Source organism: Symphalangus syndactylus, chromosome 20 (genome assembly GCF_028878055.3).
Source record: "Symphalangus syndactylus isolate Jambi chromosome 20, NHGRI_mSymSyn1-v2.1_pri, whole genome shotgun sequence".
NCBI classification, from domain to species: domain Eukaryota; kingdom Metazoa; phylum Chordata; class Mammalia; order Primates; family Hylobatidae; genus Symphalangus; species Symphalangus syndactylus.
In genome coordinates this window covers 24,012,639-24,034,478 of record NC_072442.2, presented here as the reverse complement: position 1 = coordinate 24,034,478, position 21,840 = coordinate 24,012,639, and the positions used below count along the sequence as shown (strand labels likewise).

The following is a 21,840-nucleotide window of genomic DNA, read 5'->3' as shown; positions in this document are numbered from 1 at the left end:
CGTTTTGAGAAGTATGACTAAGTGAAGTACTGAAATATAATGAAGGTAAAGGGGCAGCAGAGCCAAGTACAGAACTTGTATTAATAAAAGAAGAGAGATCACTGCTTATGAGGTCCAAATGCTGTATGATGGGTTAGAGTATATCCAAGAGTTGTTACACCAAGCCTACAGTGTATCAAGTCTACATTAGGAATAATAACTACTAATCAACTACTACTAATTAGGAATAATGTCTACCTACTTTATGCCAGGAATTATAATGAAAAGTCAAATTTTTAACTAGACACCAATGACGCCTGTCTTTCTCTTTCATTATAAACCCACTATAGATAAGGAGGAAATATTCTGAAATGGATCCCAAATATTTCGTCTTAATTTTGTTTTGTGGACACCTGAACAATATATTTTTTTCAAAGGCAGAGACAATTACAACAGAGAAGCAGTCACAGCCTACCTTATTCACATCATCAATGTCACACGTATTGGCTAATTCTCAAAACACAACAGGGAATCCTTTGGGTCAACCAACACAATTCAGCGACACTTTTTCTGGACAATCAGTATCACCTGCCAAAGTCACTGCTGGACAACCAACACCAGCTGTCTATACCTCTTCTGAAAAACCAGCAGCACATACTTCTGCTGGACAACCACTTGCCTATAACACCAAACAACCAACACCAATGGCCAACACCTCCTCCCAGCAAGCTGTGTTCACCTCTGCCAGACAACTACCATCTGCCCATACTTCTACCACACAACCACCAACGTCATTTGTCTATACATTTACTCAACAATCATCATCTGTCCAGATCCCTTCTAGAAAACAAATAACTGTTCATAATCCATCCACACAACCAACATCAACTGTCAAAAATTCACCTAAGAGTACACCAGGATTTATCTTAGATACTACCAGTAACAAACAAACCCCACAAAAAAACAATTATAATTCAACAGCTGCCATACTAATTGGTGTACTTCTGACTTCTATGTTGGTAGCTATAATCATCATTGTACTTTGGAAATGCTTAAGGAAACCAGTTTTAAATGATCAAAATTGGGCAGGTAGATCTCCATTTGCTGATGGAGAAACCCCTGACATTTGTATGGATAACATCAGAGAAAATGAAATATCCACACAATGTACATCAATCATTTCACTTACATCCTGGAAACCAAGCAAAAGCACACTTTTAGCAGATGACTTAGAAATTAAGTTGTTTGAATCAAGTGAAAACATTGAAGACTCCAACAACCCCAAAACAGAGAAAATAAAAGATCAAGTAAATGGTACATCAGAAGACAGTGCTGATGGATCAACAATTGGAACTGCTGTTTCTTCTTCAGATGATGCAGATCTGCCTCCACCACCTCCCCTTCTGGATTTGGAAGGACAGGAAAGTAACCAATCTGACAAACCCACAATGACAATTGTATGTCCTCTTCCAAATGATTCTACTAGTCTCCCTCCATCTCTGGACTGTCTCAATCCAGACTATGGAGATCATAAATCTGAGATAATACAATCATTTCCACCCCCGCTTGACTCACTTAACTTGCCCCTGCCACCGGTAGATTTTATGAAAAACCAAGAAGATTCCAACCTTGAGATCCAGTGTCAGGAGTTCTCTATTCCTCCTAACCCTGATCAAGATCTTAATGAATCCCTGCCACCTCCACCTGCAGAACTGTTATAAATATTACAACTTGCTTTTTAGCTGATCTTCCATCCTCAAATGACTCTTGTTTTTCTTTATATGTTAACATATATAAAATGGCAACTGATAGTCAATTTTGATTTTTATTCAGGAGCTATCTGAAATCTGCTCAGAGCCCATGTGCATAGATGAAACTTGTTTTTTAAAAAAGTTATTTAACAGTAATCTATTTACTAATTATAGTACCTATCTTTAAAGTATAGTACATTTTACATATGGAAATGGTACGTGTTTCAATAATTTAAGAACTCTGAAACAATCTACATATACTTATTACCCAGTAGTTTTTTTTTCCCTGAAAAGCTGTGTATAAACTTATGGTGAATAAACTTTTATGTTTCCATTTCAAAGACTGGGGTGGAGAGGAATAAGAGACTAAGTGTACACTCCAAGTTTTAAATTAATACCTCAAGTATTAAATAAATATTCCAAGTTTGTGGGAATGGGAGATTAAAATGCATGTTTGAGAATAGAGAAATTTTCTTCTTGGTTTCATTGCAAAAACAAACATGTTAAAACATCAACTGAAGGGTTGGGTTAGGGACATTTACCCTGAAAAAAATAGGAGGATGCATCATAAAATGTAAATATTTTCCTATCATGTTGGGGGGGCACAAATTTTAAAACTGGCATCTTTACAAGTTTCTTCTTTATAAACACCCAAACAAAATCAAGTTTTATAAAGCAAAAAAAAAGGAAAAGAAGGCTATGGCTTCATTCTAAATACGGGTGACTTTGGGTGATTTTTTTTTCAGGAAAAAAGACTATCAAAACACAGATGATTCTCAACTTTTTACTAAACTTATACTTTCTGATGCTATCCACTCTTAAGTCACCTTTCTTACACAGAATTTCATCTTTATCCATTATCTGACAATTGGTAAGTCTGAGTTATTAGAGTACGAATGGGCCCAATCTTTGTCAAAGTCAAGAGTGGTCATCAGCCTGTACTTTTAGGGATGCCAGCCTTTGTCTGCAGAAGTGCTCCTTTGCCCAAAAAGCACATATTCTTCCTCATCAGTACCATCTAACTCCAGAGGGAAACAAGCACTTAGAATAAAATGGTAGCCCAGTCTTGGAGAATCACTCACAGTTCTGGGATTTTCAGAATAGAACATAGCATTTATTCATAGCACTGGCATTCATGACATTAACAAAGCTCCATATTTAATAAGAACCAGTAGGGTTTTGGACACAGGAATTTTACATACAATGTTTTTCCTAAAATCTTTCAAGCCATCTTTATTGACCATTAATTTTTTAATCTGTAGAAACACTTCCTTGAGCTTCTTACTTTTCCTGAACAAGCATGATACTTATTGTCATATTACATCTTTTGTCTTCCTCATTAAAAAGTTTCTTTCATGTATTCTTCAAAGTTAGTACTTTTGTTTGAGACAGAGTCTCACTCTGTCGCCCACACTGGAGTGCAGTGGCATGATCTTGGCTCACTGCAACCTCCGCCTCCCACATTTAAGGGGTTCTGCCTCAGCCTCCTGAGTAGCTGGGACTACAGGCGTGCACCACCATGCCTGGCTAATTTTGGTATTTTTTTTAGTAGAGACGGGAGTTTCACCATATCGGCCAGGCTGGTCTTGAACTCCTGACCTCGTGATCCACCTGCCTCGGCCTCTCAAAGTGCTGGGATTACAGGCGTGAGCCACTGTGCCTGGCCCAAACTTAGTACTTTTAAAGCTAATTTCCCCAGCAGCAATCTGGAGTTGAGAATTTCCTATTATTCTTTTTAATTTTAAGAATTTTTGTTATGGTAAATAAGATATGTTTTTATACTTGGCCAAGTCTTTGACATGCCTTAAATCATCACAACTGTTCTCATTTTACATTTATGACAGTTACTTAATGGGCTCGTTCCACATTTTTGCCCCTTTTTACCACCTTCTTTCCTGAAAGAAATACAGGGAAAAATAGGGAAATACCAATTTTCTTAGATTAAATGGGAGCTGATTAGCTGACCATAGTCTTGTCTGATATCTTTAAGTACTTTAAAGGGAGGTTTTCTCTTTCTGTTCTTTGTATAACAGGACAGACTACTGGCAACAGCCGGGTTTTTATGTTGTCTTTTTTCCTTCTATTTACTTTTTTTTTTAAAGAAATTCTTTGCTGAGGGAAGAATAATTCACATTTAACTGCATGTAATTTTCCCCAGTGAGGTCAGTGGAAGCTGAGCAGCCAAACAGTGGCAATCCTTGCTTAATCAGCAGGAAGAGATACAAACTAATAAATACAGGACAGAAGAAAATGCTGGAACAAAGAAAAATCTTTTAGAGAAAAGATTAAAGAACTAAGATCCAGAAGAGAAAGTTTATTTCATGAATACTGCAAAAGAATAAGGCACAGGGGAATAAAAGGTACACTAAAGTTCACACCACATACTAGTGGTGCTCTTAACCAGAATAGCATTAACCAGAGTCAGACACAACCCTGAAGACCATTTGGTTCAACTCCTTTTGTTTGTTAACTACTGAGAAAACAGGACCAGAGAAAGTAAGTGATGTGCTTACAAGTGGTACTAAAAGCTGAGTTTGCTCCCTGACTATTGGTTCAACACTCTTTTCACTAATATAGGACCAAAGAGCACCTACAACATGCACTGAAACATACATATATCACATAAGTCTTCTATTTGGTGTGAGTGGTGAGGGACACAAATGAATTAGATGAGGGTGATCTTTAACTGTTGTTCTTACCTAATTCTGACCAAAAAGTAAACTAGCGCCTTTGGGAACCTATAACTAAAACACGGTGGTACTGGTATACGACTAAACAAACAGATCAATGGAACAGAAGAAAAAGTCCAGAAATAAATATCAAATCAGTGGAAACAAGCACTGGAACAACAGGATAGACATCTGGAAAAAAGAAAAAATTTGATCCATACTTCACACTATATTAGAATAAACACCAAGGACCAGAGTTCCAAATATAAACCATGAAATTATACAAGTAATAGAAGAAAATATGAGTGAATTCCTTTATAATCTGGAAATGGGAAAAAACCTTCCTAGCTGAGACTCAACATCCAGAGGCAATAAAAAGGGAAATCAAATTATATGAAACTTTTAAATGTCACACACATGCGTATGCGCATTACACACAGACACACACACCTCACCATGATAAAGCCAAAAGACAAACTGCAAACTGGAAAAAAAATTAAAACTTAAATCAAGACAAAGTGCTAATACCTCTAAAATCTAAAACGCTCCTAATGTGGAGCAGGAAGGGGAAGACCCAAAACACAACTTTTAATAGTGCAAAACATTAAAAAGACAGTTACAGGAGAAAACATTTAAATGGTCTTTAAACATATGTAAAGACATATACTCCCCCTCATAATTAGAGATGCATTTAAAATTAGATGGAGATACTTGCCTATCAGATGGACAATAAATCCAAGTTCAACAACAAAGTATACAGTGAGGCTGTATAGAACTGGACACCACGATACACTGTTGGTGGGACTGCAAAATGGTATAATCAATGGAGAGGAATTTAGTAATGTCTGGAAAAATTCCAAATGCATTTACCCTTTTACCCAGCAATCCTACTTCTAGGAATCTTTTTCAAAGATTTACTGGCAAACATATAAAATTATTTAGGTACAAGGGTATTCACTGTGGCATTATTTGTAACAGCAAAAGTCTGAAAAAAACCCCGATGTCCACCAATGGGGGACTGGTTGAATAAGCCATGGTACATTCCCAAATGGAGTACTATGGATCAAACAATGAATTATACAGATACCTATATACTGATATGGAGTGATACTCAAGATACAGTAAGAAAAGAAGAACAAGCTATCTAACAGTATATATATATGTCACCTTTTATATTAGAAGGGGGGACAAGAACATACCACACATATGCTTACATTTTTTTTAGGTTTTCAAAAAGAAATGTTAACGATACAACGAAAAGCTAATAAAAACAGTCACTAACAGGAGAAGGAAGGAAATAGGATGGAAAAGACAGAGAAGCAAGATTTATCTGAATGTACATTGTTATATAATTTTGACTTGTGATCCTGAAAAGCTGAAAACTGAAACAAAGTTTATATTAAGTTGGTGATATAAAAATGCACAGAAAAGAATTATTTCACATTGCATTAGAACGCAGAATTTACTGTACACTTTTAGTGAAATAAAACAAGCAGGGCTACAAACAAATTTTAAACTTTATTCAGTAGTCTATAATCTAATTGTAGCAATCAATACTGGTATTATTTTGAAATTATTGTGAGATAATGCAAATAAGCAATTATGTCAATGATATGAGGAATCACTTATAGAAAATATGGGGGACAGAAGAACAAATTAAATCTTCCCAAGGAGGCAAAGAGAAAACTCCAAGATGAGAGACATTTTAGGAAATTGACTGAGTTTTGGCAACAAGCCAGTGGCATAAAGAAAAAAAGGAGTAGGGAGGTGGGCAAAGAAACTGATTCATTTGGATTTTGACTTGGTAGTTTCTATGTTGTTATTTCTTTCATGCTTTTAAAATACTTTATTGAGTACTCTCAGTTGTATTCAGCAGGAAAATCAGTCTAAATAGCCAACCATATTACCAAAAATAAACAATATGACTCTTGAGCATAGCAAATGTTATCTATAATAATGGAAAACTGAAACCACTGATTAGCGTGGGATAGCTATTCCCTGGCAGATGCTTTGTGATACCTTTCACAATGTTGGGGTAATATATCCTAGGACACAAAAGAATATGTAAATTAATTTACTGCTTAATCTAGAATGTAAAAGTTGCCTAACTATCATTACTGACCTAGACAGACTAATAGAAAATGTAATGAGTCGGAATAATATTTAAAATAAGTTGTAACACATACTTATGCCTCTAAAAAATATTCTTTTTTTGAGTAACAGTAATATAGTATTATTTCATTTCATGAGAATTTATTTTTATTTTTATTTTTTTATTTTTATTATACTTTAAGTTTTAGGGTACATGTGCACAACTTGCAGGTTAGTTACTTATGTATACATGTGCCATGTTGGTGTGCTGCACCCAGTGTAAGAGATTGTTACAATTCAAATATATTGAAATGATCTCCCTTTTTCTTTTTGAGAATTTTACAATAATCTTTGAATAATATGAAGCAATTTGGTATGTCCCAAACTTGAAATGAGAAACACTGCCACTACTATTGCACTGGAATTTTCTATTATATACAACAGAAACTAAACTTGATACAGCCTAAACCCAAATTCATTTCAATCCATTAATGAAGTAACATGTCCTTTCTTTCAAACAAAAGTACTGTTAAGTGTAATGAAAATGCATAACTCTACTTCTACACTGACTTAATGAGGTTTCCTAAAATTAAGAGATTTAAGTGGTCGGAAAATTGACCCTCAGTCACATCTTTAGAAGTGCAGCAGTGTATATATGAGCTTAAATAGAACTCTAAATTTCAATGCATTCCCTATTTCCACAATATTGCTGAATGTAGTATTTTTAACACATTACTTTTAAGCACTATGACTGATGGCTGGTTTCCTAAATCCACAGTAAGAATCTCATTGAGAGTTCAACTGAACCCTCAAAGTAAAGTGGCAATAAAGCACCCAATCAATAAATTTGCACCCAACAATAAATTTCTATGTTGCAGACTCTTAAAAATGCAGACACTTTTTGAGGAATATTAGTTTTATATAAAAGGTGGCTCCTAGAGTATAGTTTCTCTTGTAAGAAAATAAACTTCAAATTTTAATACAACAAATTCTATTTGTGGTATAATCTAAATAATGCTAATATAATTTAGAGAAAAAAGGATTTAGTAACAAGGCATAAAGAGATTTTCTTTACATATAATATGCTAAATATTACTCGTTTTTAAATGGTGCCACTTGGTAACGAAAATACCATAACTTTATTTGCTTTCTTTAAACTTGCCATTCTGGAAATCAGATTTGTGTTTTAACAGATTTACACAAGCAGTCCATTGAAGAGTGGAGCAAAATTTATCATAAATCTGATCTCATTTTATAAAACTCATGATGAAAAATTTTCCTTTTATATTATTTCATGTAATTTTAAAACTATAAACTACTTTCCCAGAAAGATGAAATGTGCAACACTCTGAAATCACCTAAATTGATACTGCTATTCTTAAAACATAAAATCAAATAAATGGTCATTCATATAGCACCAAAAATGTCTTTGGAAAAAACAATACTCATACCCACTTACCACCCAAGGTTTCATAAAGAAAAAAAACTTTAACTCCAAATATATAAAATAAAACATGTTTACTTTATATAGGAACTGATAATCTAAAGTATAAGATGCTAATTTCCAAATGTATCCTGGCTTGTGTGTAGCCTTGGTCAAATGATCCATTGTATCAGAAAGATAAAGAAAAAATCATCGTATTTCAGTACTTCTATACATCCTCAAAGGGAAGACGGAACATTTAAGTGGTTGATAAATTTGAAAAGCTGATTAAACATAATAATCACCATGTTGGGGGAAGACATAAAAATCATAAAAGAGATTTTTTATAATATTAAAAAAGTGACATGAAAATTATACCATTTTAGAAAGGAATATAAAAAGGCAGGAATTAAAAATAGTGGGACTAATATAGAAAACTATTCATGAGGAAGGTCAAATTTATTTTCAACATGTAAAAAGGATGAAGTGTAGACGTATTTTAAAAAATCACAGATTCTTAATGAGGCAAATGTTAAAATACGGAACCCAATCTCAGACAAATACATAGAAAGGAGTAAGGGCCAACTCTCATGCATAAGGTATCCCATCCTATAGCAAATCAGATATATAGGTACGATTGATGCCGTAAATTTTTTTAAAAATTGTCCATTTTGTTACGTGTGCACCTCTTGCCATAAATTTGAGTCAGCACCAGCGACAGCTCTGCAGTCCTCCTATGTGGTACTGATCAGGTGGTTGCAGAGCTTCAGCTCACAGCAACACAATGCAGCTGAACAGGCAAGCACAGCCCACAGCCAGAAACAGTTCCGACTCTACAGAACAAGACGACCTTTAAGCTTTAAGTTTCCCGGAGAAAATGAGATGCTGATGTTGAAGACGACACCACGGTAAGATGTTATTTAAATCAGTAAAAGGCTGACTTTGGAATCTTTTTCCTTTTTCTTCTAAGAAAAAGTCGTTAGGATTAAATATATATTCAATAGCAAGTGCATGCACCAGAAATTTGCTGCAGTGTCAGTCAAGGGATATTTTTTATACATTCAGTCACTTTGTAAATATACATATTGTTTTCCTTTAAAATGGGCACTGAAATATACAGAAAAAAATCACTTTATAAAATGTGAGGTTTATAGGTACAGTGTTGGTCTGGATTTTTCAAGTGCTTTTTACAAAGATATATTTATCCTAAAAACATAAAGATAAAATTTCGAAGAACTGCTTTAATATCTAAATAAAATCTACCCTATACACACACATTGAATTACGTTACTGCAGAGATTAAAAAGAAAAAGACACGACAGCCATTTTTTCTCATCTGAGTAAGAAAGCATAACATCAAAAATAGTAATAGCTTACAACTGCAACTATTTATTTGCAAAGAATGCTGTTTTATCATATTAAGGCTCTAGAAAGATAAATAAAGAATATGGTTAGAAAAGGGGGGAGGGAGAGAGAAAATAAAGGAGAAAATGCAGGAGAGAGTAGGGAGAGAGTCTCTCTCTACCACATAGCCCAATTGAAGGATTAAGCATTTGGACTATAAATGAAGGGGAGCTTTGTTAGTTTAATCACTGGAACAATTATAAAAGGACTCAACAACAACGAGGTTTATTGAAAATTTTGCCTAATGCTAACTGACCCATGCAGATGCCTAATCTGTATTTGCATATTAAAAGAAGGGTGTATCTGTTTGTTTCTAGGCTTTGATGGAATATCAGATATTGAAAATGTCTCTCTGCCTGTTCATCCTTCTGTTTCTCACACCTGGTATTTTATGCATTTGTCCTCTCCAATGTATATGCACAGAGAGGCACAGGCATGTGGACTGTTCAGGCAGAAACTTGACTACATTACCATCTGGACTGCAAGAGAATATTATACATTTAAACCTGTCTTATAACCACTTCACTGATCTGCATAACCAGTTAACCCAATATACCAATCTGAGGACCCTGGACATTTCAAACAACAGGCTTGAAAGCCTGCCTGCTCAGTTACCTCGATCTCTGTGGAACATGTCTGCTGCTAACAACAACATTAAACTTCTTGACAAATCTGATACTGCTTATCAGTGGAATCTTAAATATCTGGATGTTTCTAAGAACATGCTGGAAAAGGTTGTCCTCATTAAAAATACACTAAGAAGTCTCGAGGTTCTCAACCTCAGCAGTAACAAACTTTGGACAGTTCCAACCAACATGCCCTCCAAACTACATATCGTGGACCTGTCTAATAATTCTTTGACACAAATTCTTCCAGGTACATTAATAAACCTGACAAATCTCACACATCTTTACCTGCACAACAATAAGTTCACATTCATTCCAGACCAATCTTTTGACCAACTCTTTCAGTTGCAAGAGATAACCCTTTACAATAACAGGTGGTCATGCAACCACAAACAAAACATTACTTACTTACTGAAGTGGATGATGGAAACAAAAGCCCATGTGATAGGGACTCCATGTTCTACCCAAATATCATCTTTAAAGGAACATAACATATATCCCACACCTTCTGGATTTACCTCAAGCTTATTCACTGTAAGTGGGATGCAGACAGTGGACACCATTAACTCTCTGAGTGTGGTAACTCAACCCAAAGTGACCAAAATACCCAAACAATATCGAACAAAGGAAACAACGTTTGGTGCCACTCTAAGCAAAGACAGCACCTTTACTAGCACTGATAAGGCTTTTGTGCCCTATCCAGAAGATACATCCACAGAGACTATCAATTCACATGAAGCAGCAGCTGCAACTCTAACTATTCATCTCCAAGATGGAATGGTTACAAACACAAGCCTCACTAGCTCAACAAAATCATCCCCAACACCCATGACCCTAAGTATCACTAGTGGCATGCCAAATAATTTCTCTGAAATGCCTCAACAAAGCACAACCCTTAACTTATGGAGGGAAGAGACAACCACAAATGTAAAGACTCCATTACCTTCTGTGGCAAATGCTTGGAAAGTAAATGCTTCATTTCTCTTAATGCTCAATGTTGTGGTCATGCTGGCTGTCTGAGGGTCTGCATTTTCTGAAACTAATGAAAGCACTCCTCTCTGATGTACGGTTGGGAAAATATGTCCATATCTAACCAGTGATTCGAGCTATATTAAGTATTCAAGAAAGCCAGTCTTAACATTTCTGACTCTGATGTAAATGAAGTAACTTGTCTTAAATAAAAGAAATGCACAATGTGTTGGTACTTGCTGCTATTTTACTGTCTTAATTAAGTAAACTAATGAGTTTCTTTTATAAAAAAAATGAAATGTTTTCTTTTTAAGGCTTCAATTTATTGCACAAAATATAAAGCATCTAAACTTTAATATGTATTTTATGTATGTTTACACTGTCAAACATCTGGAAAATAAAAGGTCTATGCTCATAACTGTGTCATTTGGCTTTCCAGTCATACCAACTTTAGCAGAATCAAAATGACCTCACCATTTTTGTTCTAGGGTACCTTGGTAAAATCTTTAAGGTAAATAAAATGGTGGTAGTATCCAAGGATTTTGTCACTGAAGTAAAATCGTAGCTGCCATCCCATGAATGGTTATGCTACAACATTATTTTACAGACAAGCCATAATTGTTTTAAATCTAAATGATGTCCTGCTTCTGAGGAACTCTTGGCTACTTTACAGATTACATAATGGACAAAAGCTCTTCAAAAAGCTAGAAGACACTAGGCTTTGCATTTTAATAAGAAAAGTTTAACGGTTTTGTTTTTTGCATGTAAGAAAAGTGTTAAAAACATAATGAAAAAATTTAAAAACATGTAAAGAAGCAGTTTTAGTGTAGATTTAACACACCATTAATGGAAAATTTAAATATTTACAAAACTAAAATCCTACTATATGAAGGAGAAGAAAATTTATGTTTTGTAAATCAGGAATCAGAATGTGACTTACCTAAATTAAAAATAAGATTAGCTTAAGAATAAAATCATTGGGTCTGACGAACTTGGGCAGTACTGAGGAAGTGAGGAAGGAGAGAGGGAAAGGGAAAGGGAAAAGGGCATTTGGTACTACAACCAGGTGGTGAACCCAATAAAACAGACTGAGGACTAAGGCTAGGCATGCGACAGATCTTGACACTCGAAATCAAACCATACTGGAACTCCAACTAGAAGAAAATCACTGAGAAATTCTCTACAAATATAAAAGTTAGCCACCTTATGAATTAGTGACAAACATAAGAAACAGCCACAAGGCAGCAAAAGAAGTCCTGAAACAGGATTGATTAAAATGCAAGATAGCATAACTGAGATGGGTGAGACACAAATGTGGTATTTAATTTGTGAGACATAAAGCAGAATCTCATTTCAAGCATTTCTAGAGGTGGGAAAAAATACAGAAAGGAATTTTTATGTTCCTTTGTAAAAAGTTTTAAAAATTCAGATAGCCTCCTTTGCTGGTTTAGGAACATTTCTATTGAGAGAGAGAAAAGTAGCAACATTCTAATGTATTCTTTTTTTTGCTTTTTAAGGACCAGGATTATGGAAAAATTACCATTAAGCTTCAACAAAACAGTCTTCTTTCATGCTGTCTAGTACAGTGGCTCTTGAACATTTTCTGCCTTAGCAAACCTGGTTGGCTCACTGTATCAGGGAATCTCACCATGAAGAAACAGGATTATTTGAAAAAGTCCCCTAAATGATTTTAAAATGCATTACCTCTCTATATGCGGAAGCTATCTCCACTCCCTCCCAAACACTGATTAGTACCTTCACCATCCATGATAGGGACTAATTGCTTAGATAATCCCTACTCTACCACATACTTGTGTCTTATTTAAAAAAACATATACACCGACTTTCACAGAAAGTAGTTTTCTTTTTTTTTTTTTTTTGAGACGAAGTCTTGCTCTTATCCCCCAGGCTAGAGTGCAATGGCGCGATCTCGGCTGACTGCAACCTCCCCCTCCCGGGTTCAAGCAATTCTCCTACCTCAGCCTCCCAAGTAGCTGGGATTACAGGCGCCTGCCACCATGCCCGACTAATTTTTGTATTTTCAGTAGTGACGGGGCTTCACCATGTTGGCCAGGCTGGTCTCAAACTCCTGACCTCAGGTGATTCGCCTGCTTCGGCCTCCCAAAGTGCTAGGATTACAGGCATGAGCCATTGCGCCCGCCCAGAAAGTAGGTATCTTAGAGGTAACTGTCTTTTCCTCTGAGGATACCAAAAACTCAATGCTGTCTTAGAATTTTTAGGTGGAAAAGTAGTAAGAAAGTCAAATTATGGACTACTGCATTAAGAGCACCTATGGATTATGTCAATCCTACAGACATGTCTGCAAAATGCAGAGTCAAACTTGGTAGACTTACAAGTACAATATACATCAACTACTCAGACTCTAAGTCCTTAGACAGAAGTATTATCCAGCCTTAAAGTAAAGTTGACCCTTAAACAATATGGGTTTGAATGGCATGGGCACACTTATACATAGATTTTTTTCAACCAAACACAGATTGAAAGCACAGTATTTGTGGGATGTGAAACCCACATACTGTATAAATAGGTTCCATAAGGAAGCACGTTCCACAGGGCCGATTTTGGGATTTGAATATGTGCAAATTTTGGTATACACAGGGGTCTGCTAACCAATCCCCCAGATATACTGAGGGAAACTATAATTAGATAGTATTTCCTTCCAAAGAAATTATATTCTTATTATTAATGTAAAAAGGCTCATTATTTGCCACTAAGTACTACTATATTACTGGCTCCAGAAAAATTTCAAAATGCATTAGTCCTCAGCATCTCTGAAGCACATCAAATATGTATGCATATGTGTACAGATATACACATACCTATACACACATATATCTATATCTATCTTCACCCATCCATCCGTAAGGCTTGGCTCTACTTTACAAGCAACTTGCCTCTGCCGCTTCTCAGCTGTATGACCATAGACAAGTTATTTCACTGCTCTAACTCACAGTTTCCTCATCTATAAAATGGGCTGGCAGAACTTAACAGTGTTTTCTTTCTGAAGATTAAATGACATAATTCACATAAACCCTTCACAGTGTCTTGGCCCACCCACATTTCTAGATGCAGTAATGTTGTTGTTGTTGTGAGGATTATTATCACATCTCTATGTCCAAACCCAATGCTATGAGAAATTCCCATATATGGAAACATCTCAGCTCTACACACTGAGAGCAAGGGAATGAAAGGATGTGCTTGCTTTAGTCTCTTCCCTGCTAGAAACCAGGTTTAGATATCAGTGAAATAGGGACCCAGAAGAAAGTCAGAAAGACATTCACTTACCACATGAGAAGATGGCTTCTACAGCTAACTTAAAAGATCACAAATATGTGCTATTCAATATCTTCCATAATGATGCTATCAAACAACAGCAAATTCCTTTAATACCAAAAATGTCAGTCAAGAGTTAACCTAAAATCTTTCATAAAATTATTCCTTATAAAATATATTTTAAGAATTAGATAAAAGAATGTATTACACACTACCACCCAACATCTTGCTGGTGAAGAGTAACTTATATTTCTATTAAAATCACAATCGAAACAAGGATGCCCACTATTGCCAATCTTTTTAACAATATTTGGGAAATTCCAAAACAAAAAAACAGAAATAACAGATATTGGCAACAAATAATTAGAAAATTATGGGAAAAAATACACAATGTCAAGTAACATTAACATGAAATATGCAGGATCAAATGGGGAAAATCTGAAAAATATTAATGAGAAGTATAAACTAAGACTTGATGCAGATGACAAACTAAGATCTCTCCATTCATTCATTCATTCTTTCACTCAAATATTTAGTCAGCACCTGGTACATATCAAACACTAAGGTACAGAGGACTTTGGTGGGATACTATAAAGTTGCAATTATTTCCAGTATAGTTTACAGATTAAGACAATTCTGAAAAATATTCCAATGAGAAACATTTTGGAACCTTAAGTTCACTTAGAAACATAAACAAGCAAGAATAGAAAAAGAAGTAAATACTACAGTTACATTAACCTATTTATTTTATTTTTTCATACAGAGTCTTGATCTGTCACTCGGGCTAGAATGCAGTGGTGTGATCTTGGCTCACTGCATCCTCCACCTCCTGGGTTCAAGCGATTCTTCTGCTTCAGCCTCCTGAGTAGTTAAGACTACAGGTATGTGCCACCATGCCCAGCTAATTTTTGTATTTTTAGTAGAGATCGGGTTTCACCATGTTGGCCGAGCTGGTCTCGAACTCCTGACCTCAGGTGATCTGCTTGCCTTGGCCTCCCAAAATGCTGGGATTACAGGCGTGAGCCACCGTGCCCGGCCAGTATTAGCTTTTCTTGAGACAGAAACATATATCAGCCATAATAATTAGGACAGAATGATAGTGGCATAAAAATAGAAAGATAACCACAACATAGAAACAACAGCACAATGAGAGCACAGGTACACAGAAGAACTGAATATGTGACAAAGCTTTACTTACTAGCTGTGTCACTTCAGCAAATTAGGTTTCTGTGCCTCTATTTCCTTACAGGGTTGTTGTGAGAAGAAAATGAGATAATACAGATAAAGTGTTTAGAACAGTGCCTAGCACATAATAAATTCTCAAACATTGTTAGCTGTGGAAAGAAAAATCAGAAACCAAAGGGGAAAGGAAAGACTCAATAAATGAGACGAAGAAATTGGAAAAAAGTTCAGTTTAACATTCACTTCATGTGATACACTGAGAAAGTGAAAGAAAACATGAACAAGGAAGTCATAAAACCAGCAGAAGAATTTAAAAATATTTGTAAGTCTTCAGGTGGAAGGCTATTTAATTAGAAAAAAAAAATCACAAAGAAATTATCAATAGATTGGTCTATACAAAATCCCCATTATGCTGAAATAACCAGCCTGATAAAAATATTCAAATAAGATGGTATAAAGGAGCTTGTTAATCAGGAGCTCATAAAATGGATGAGAAAAAAAATCTTAAAATTCTCAATGAATAAATGGGCAAAGTACATAAAAAGAACGTTTACAAGATACAAAATATTATGATTAATATATGGGAATATGGCCAACCACATAACTGAGAAATGCAATAAAAATGTGACATCATTTTTCACTATTAAAATAGCAAGCAATTAAAAAAAAAAACCAACGATGGGGAAGGTAGAATGAAATGGCCATGTTCACATATTGGCACAATTCTTTGGGAAAGCAATTTGGCAATGAAATTTTTTAAAAAGTAAGATATTTTAACTTTTGTCTACAGTTAAGATATTTAAACTTTTTCCTAAAGGTAAATCACAGCATTCTTTCTAACAAGAAAAACTGAAACAACAATAAATATCCACCATTAGGAAATTAAGTAAACAATGACCCACTGACCAGAATATGTGGCCAATAAAAATATTTATGAAGAGTTTTTTAAAGTGTGAAATGTGGAAAACGCAAATATTAGAAAAATAAGAAAAAATTATAGGACACAGAACCATGTATTAAAAAGTAACAAAAAGAAAAATGCCAAAATGCTAACACTGTAGACCAAGCATATTTTATTACCTGCCTTGTCCTTGAAATAGCCAAGAGATCTAAGAAAGGAACTATTGAAATGTTTGTCTAGGGCATCTAGACTGAGTAAGAAAACAAGAGAAATAAGAAGACACAAGATTAACTGTGTACCAACCCTTCTCTTTCAATAATTTCTCATATCTCATAATAAAATCTAAACTCTTAATATGGTTTACTGCATGATCAGGCCTTGCTTCCCTTTAGAATATCATCTTAAAATTTTCCAGCTCTCTAACATTTTATAGTTCAAACAAAATATCCTCTGTCCCTCAATCACCATGCTTCATGCCACCAGGCTTTCAAGGATGCTGCATGTCCTCTCTCCCTCTTCTTGCCCTCTCGAACCCTACTCATCCTTTTGATTTCAGCTTAGACATTCACTTGCCCCTAGAAGTTTGTTTTTTTGACCATCTTATCTGAATTTATAAATAAAAGAATGAATTACATAGATCAAAGATGTGACTAGCGGGCTAACAATGACCTACTTAGGACAGACCAAGTCAAACCTGCAAGTCTTATTCTAGAGTCTAGGTTTCTTTCATTTACTTCAAAGTTACATGTTCAAAGTCCTGAGAAAAGAAAGATCAAAGAAAAGTTAAGAATAAGGGAGGATTTGGCTAGGCTACTACTAGTCATGTAAGAAACTAGTTCTGGGCCAGGCACCATGGCTCACACCTGTAATCTCAATAATTTGGGAGGCCAAGGTGGGTGGATCACTTGAGGTCAGGAGTTCAAGACCAGCCTGGCCAAAATGGTGAAACCCTATCGCTACTAAAAATATAAAAATTAGCTGGGCAGGCACCTATGATACTAGCTACTCAGGAGACTGAGGCAGGAGGATCACTTGAACCCGGGAGGCGGAGGTTGCAGTAAGCCAAGATCGCGCCACTGCACTCCAGCCTGGGTGACAAGAGCAAGACTCTTGTCTCCCACTCCAAAAAAAAAACAAAAAACAAAACAAAACAAAAACTAGTTCTGGGCAATGTTGAGTTACCTTTGGAACAATTCTAGAGAAAGGTTAATTCTGATACCCAGGAACAATTCAATATAGAAAATTGCTCAAGGGAAGTTAGAAGTAGAAACAAATGTCACGTTAAGGTGTTAATAATGTGTTAAGCAGATTAGTACGTTTCACACTTAGAAAACTGTGGTGCAAAGTGAGGTCTTTAAGAAGCTCAACTTTTAAGAAATGCCAGTTTGGTTCAACAGCCCCAACTTTGTTAAACATATTTAAGAGCCAGGTGAGACACATGCTCAACGCACTCATTTATCCTTATCTAGAAAGCCTGACCTGAGATTCCAAATCAAAATTTCTGGAAAGTTATTAATGAGCCCAGGAGCAGTGGCTCATGCCTGTAATCCCAGCACATTGGGAGGCCGAGGTGGGCAGACTGCTTGAGCTCTGAGCCCGGCAAACCGTATCTCTACAAAAAAATACAAAAATTAGCCAAGTGTGGTGGCGTGTGCCTATAGTCCCAGCTACTTGGGAGGCTGAGGTGGGAGGATGGCTTGAGCCCAGGAGGCGGATGTTGCAGTGAGCTGAGATCATGCTACTGCACTCTAGTCTGGGTGACAAAGCCACACCCTGTGTCACACACACACACACACACACACACACACACAAAGTTATGAATGAGATCAAAGCACAGAAATTAAACAAACATACATACTCACTAAAAACAGGAAAACTGCTTCGCTCTTGTCTGATCAAAATAATTCTAACTATATTGGTGGTTTAACAGCAGAGCATGACATAAAGTTTGTCAGCTACCGTGTGTGTTTTTACCTTGGGCAAGTGATTAAATGTGTCCTCTGATAAAAAATATGGTTAAGAACATATACTCCAGAAGGTGTTTTAAGGAATAGATTAAAACGTATATTAAAGCACTTCGTGGGTGCTATATAATCATTTTAATGATTACTATCCTTTGTACAAGAGATTCTTGGGTAATTAACAAGATTAGAAGTGAAAATGACTGAAACAGTAATAGTAAATAATTTCTCATATATCTGACATCTTCAGTTATGCTTCAAATAATTAATTTACAAGGTTTATTATTTATCCCCTGAAAAAAATTATTTAGCAGTAAAAAATTAGATGTCTGAACATTTCACATGGATACCGTAAGGCCAAGGATCAATAAACCTAATGAAATACTCACACCAGGAACCGCAGTTTTTCACTTTGTATTATTTTGTTGCCCACAGTCACAGTTGAAACATACTGAATGCTTCTGGAAGGTTGAGGGAATTCAAATGAATGTCAAATGCTTGCCTCAACAGAAAATAAACTAAGACTTAATGGCTTTTCATTGAGAAAGAAGAAAAACAAAACATAAGTAAGGGAAGACAAGGACGCCATACACCACAATAACCACTGGGAAAGCCCTAATTTGCCATCCGAAGCCTCAGCGACCATTATCACATTTGAGATATTACGTAGTGTAAGAGTAACTGGCATACAACCACATCCATTTATGAGTTATATTATTTAGACATTAAATATTCAGCTGTATTTTCTCATACCAATGACAAATAATCCAAGAAAGCAAACAATTGTTTAAAAATAGTTTCACCTATTTATAGGAGCTAAAATTTCCTCATGGTATGGCTTTTCCACAAGATCACATGACTTTTTTTTTTTTGCTTTAACAAAATATACTTGGATAAAGTATTATGAGTCTCCTGCCTTGACTTTAAATTCTACAAAAAAAGCTGCAGGTCATTAAATATGAGCTTAGAGACATGTTGTAAAAGCTAAAGTCTCTTTAAAACATATTAAAATAGGCTGGGCATGGTGGCTCACGCCTGTAAGCACTTTGGGAGCCAAGACGGGCAGATTACCTGAAGTTAGGACTTGGAGACCAGCCTGGCCAACAGAGCAAAACCCTGTCTCTACTAAAAATACAAAAATTAGCCGGGCGTGTTGGCACGCACCTGTAATTCCAGCTACTTGGGAGGCTGAGGCAGGAGAATCACTTGAACCCAGGAGGTGGAGGTTGCAGGGAGCCGAGATCGCCCCACTGCACTCCAGCCTGGGCAACAGAGTAAGACTCCGTCTCAAAACAAAAAACAACAAAAAAGCATATTAAAATTATTTAAAGGATCAAGGAATCACTTGAAATTAGTAAAAAATATTCACATATTAACTATGAGTTGACTATAAACTAATTTTAAATTTAAACATAAATGTCACACATGATACACCTCATTTTCTGTATATTTCTTCAAAGTAGTCACATTGAATCGCTATACTTTTACTCCAATGATACCATCATTACTGAAAACAACTCTGGGGCTGTTCCTTTCAAATACCACTAAGAGCTAGTTTATAAGTTACATAAGAAAACTTTTTTTTAAGACAGGGTCTCACTGTCACCCAGGCTGGAGTGCAGCCTTGACCTCCTAGGCTAAAGTGATTCTCCGGTCTCAGCCTCACAAGCAGCTGAAACTACAGGCTCTCGTCACCACACTCTACTAATTTTTTGTACAGGTGATGGGGTTTCATCATGTTGCCTAGGTTTGTCTCAAGCTCCTGGGCTCAAGCAATCCACCTGCCTTGGCCTCCCAAAGTGCTGGGACAAGTGTGAGCCACCATGTCCAGCGGAAAAACCTCATCTTAAACAAAAAGACAGTATTACTAAATGTGACATTTTGTCTTGCTTATCAAAAAATTTCAAGTATGAAGATTTTCCACATTCTACAAGAATGTATTTCAGACTTTGACAACACTTCCAAAAAATTATTTCACTAAAATGTTGTGCTCAAAGGCAGCAGAGTTTGAACTAAGTGCATCACCTCCAATGGTGACTCTTCTGAGATGAACAACACTCATTTGGATGCATTTATTCTTACATGGTTGTTTCAGAATTTTTCCACTTTTTTTTTTTTTTTTTTTTAAGACAGAGTCTCACTCTGTCTTGCCCAGGTTGGAGTGCAGTGGTGCGATTTCAGTTTACTGCAACCTCCCCCTGCCAGGTTCAAGCAATTCTCCTGTCTCAGCCTCCCAAGCAGCTGGGACTACAGCCATGTGCCACCATACTTGGCTATTTATTTATTTATTAAGATGGAGTCTCATGCTGTCACCCAGGCTGGAGTGCAGTGGCATTATCTTGGCTCACTGCAACCTCTGCCTTCCAGGCTCAAGCGATTCTCCTGCCTCAGCCTCCTGAGCAGCTGGGATTACAGGTGCACACAGCATGCCGGCTAATTTTTGTATTTTTAGTAGAGATGGGGTTTTGCCACGTTGGCCAGACTGGTCACGAACTCCTGACCTCAAGTGATCTGCCCACCTCAGCCTCCCAATGTGCTGGGATTACAGGCATGAGCCACCACGCCCGGCCTCCACATTGTTTTATAGACTTAAACTTCAAAATACATCTCAATGGATTATTTCCTTTGAGGATTATACACTTACACTGAAATAAATGAACCACAGTTGACTCAAAAAAAACTTTTGGCCGGACACAGTGGCTTATGCCTGTAATCCTAGCACTTTGGGATGCTGAGGTGGGTGGATCACCTGAGGTCAGGAGTTCTATGAGACCAGCCTGGCCAACGTAGCGAAACCCCATCTCTATAAAATATACAAAAATTAGGCCAGGAGCGGTGGCTCATGCCTGTAATCCCAGCATTTTGGGAGGCCAAGGCAGGCGAATCACTTCAGGGCAGGAGCTCAAGACCAGCCTGGCCAACATGGTGAAACCCCATCTCTACTAAAAATACAAAACATAGCTGGGCATGGTAGCACATGACTGTAATCCCAGTTACTTGGGAGACTGAGGCAGGAGAAGCTCTTGAACCTGGGGGGCAGAGGTTGCAGTGAGCTGAGATCTCACTCCAGGCCGGGTGACACTGCACTCCAGGCTGGGTGACATAGTGAGACTTTATCTCAAAAAAAAAAAAAGAAAAAACAAAACAAAACAAAAATTCGCCAGGTGTGGTGGTGCATGCCTGTAATCCCAGATACTCAGGAGGCTGAGGCAGGAGAATTGCTTGAATCCAGGAGGCAGAGTTTGCAGTGAGCAGAGATCGTGCCACTGCATTCCAGCCTGGGCGATAAGAGTGAGACTTAATCTCAAAACAAACACACAAACAATAACAAAAATCTTTTTACAGGGCAACAGATGGACTGCAACCAATAACATTTTTTTGTATGTGTCAAGTCATAACCATCAGATTATTAAGAATGTATCAATCACTAAATTATCTTTGTTGTACAAGGCAAAGACTTGCTTTACCACTAATACCCAAGACCACATTACTTATATAAACCAAGTTATCACAGAAAACAAAACCACTCAAGAAATCTTCTGGCTCAATTGAGAATTCCAATTCCAATCACTAGGACTAAATAAAGTCTT

The 21,840-nt window shown here is 36.5% G+C and overlaps 3 protein-coding genes across 8 annotated transcripts in view; 2 read left to right on the top strand and 1 right to left on the bottom strand.

The window, feature by feature from the left end:
• NF1 (neurofibromin 1) overlaps window positions 1-21,840 on the bottom strand; it is a 295,569-nt gene that overhangs the window by 74,561 nt on the left and 199,168 nt on the right. The gene's annotated exons all lie outside the window — the stretch shown is intronic.
• On the top strand, window positions 351-2,199 carry EVI2B (ecotropic viral integration site 2B). Its single transcript, XM_055255946.2, has one exon. It carries the CDS (start codon window positions 351-353, stop codon window positions 1,698-1,700), a length of 1,350 nt encoding a protein of 449 aa, XP_055111921.1. The 3' UTR covers window positions 1,701-2,199.
• On the top strand, window positions 8,647-11,327 carry OMG (oligodendrocyte myelin glycoprotein). The gene is made up of 2 exons (XM_055255948.2): window positions 8,647-8,821; window positions 9,635-11,327. The coding sequence occupies exon 2, from the start codon at window positions 9,641-9,643 to the stop codon at window positions 10,961-10,963; it is 1,323 nt and encodes a 440-aa protein (XP_055111923.1). The 5' UTR covers window positions 8,647-8,821; window positions 9,635-9,640; the 3' UTR covers window positions 10,964-11,327.

What these genes read in the sequence shown, in the direction of transcription:
- OMG (XM_055255948.2), top strand. Translation starts at nt 9,641, where the DNA reads ATGGAATATCAGATATTGAAAATGTCTCTCTGCCTGTTCATCCTTCTG.
- EVI2B (XM_055255946.2), top strand. Translation starts at nt 351, where the DNA reads ATGGATCCCAAATATTTCGTCTTAATTTTGTTTTGTGGACACCTGAAC.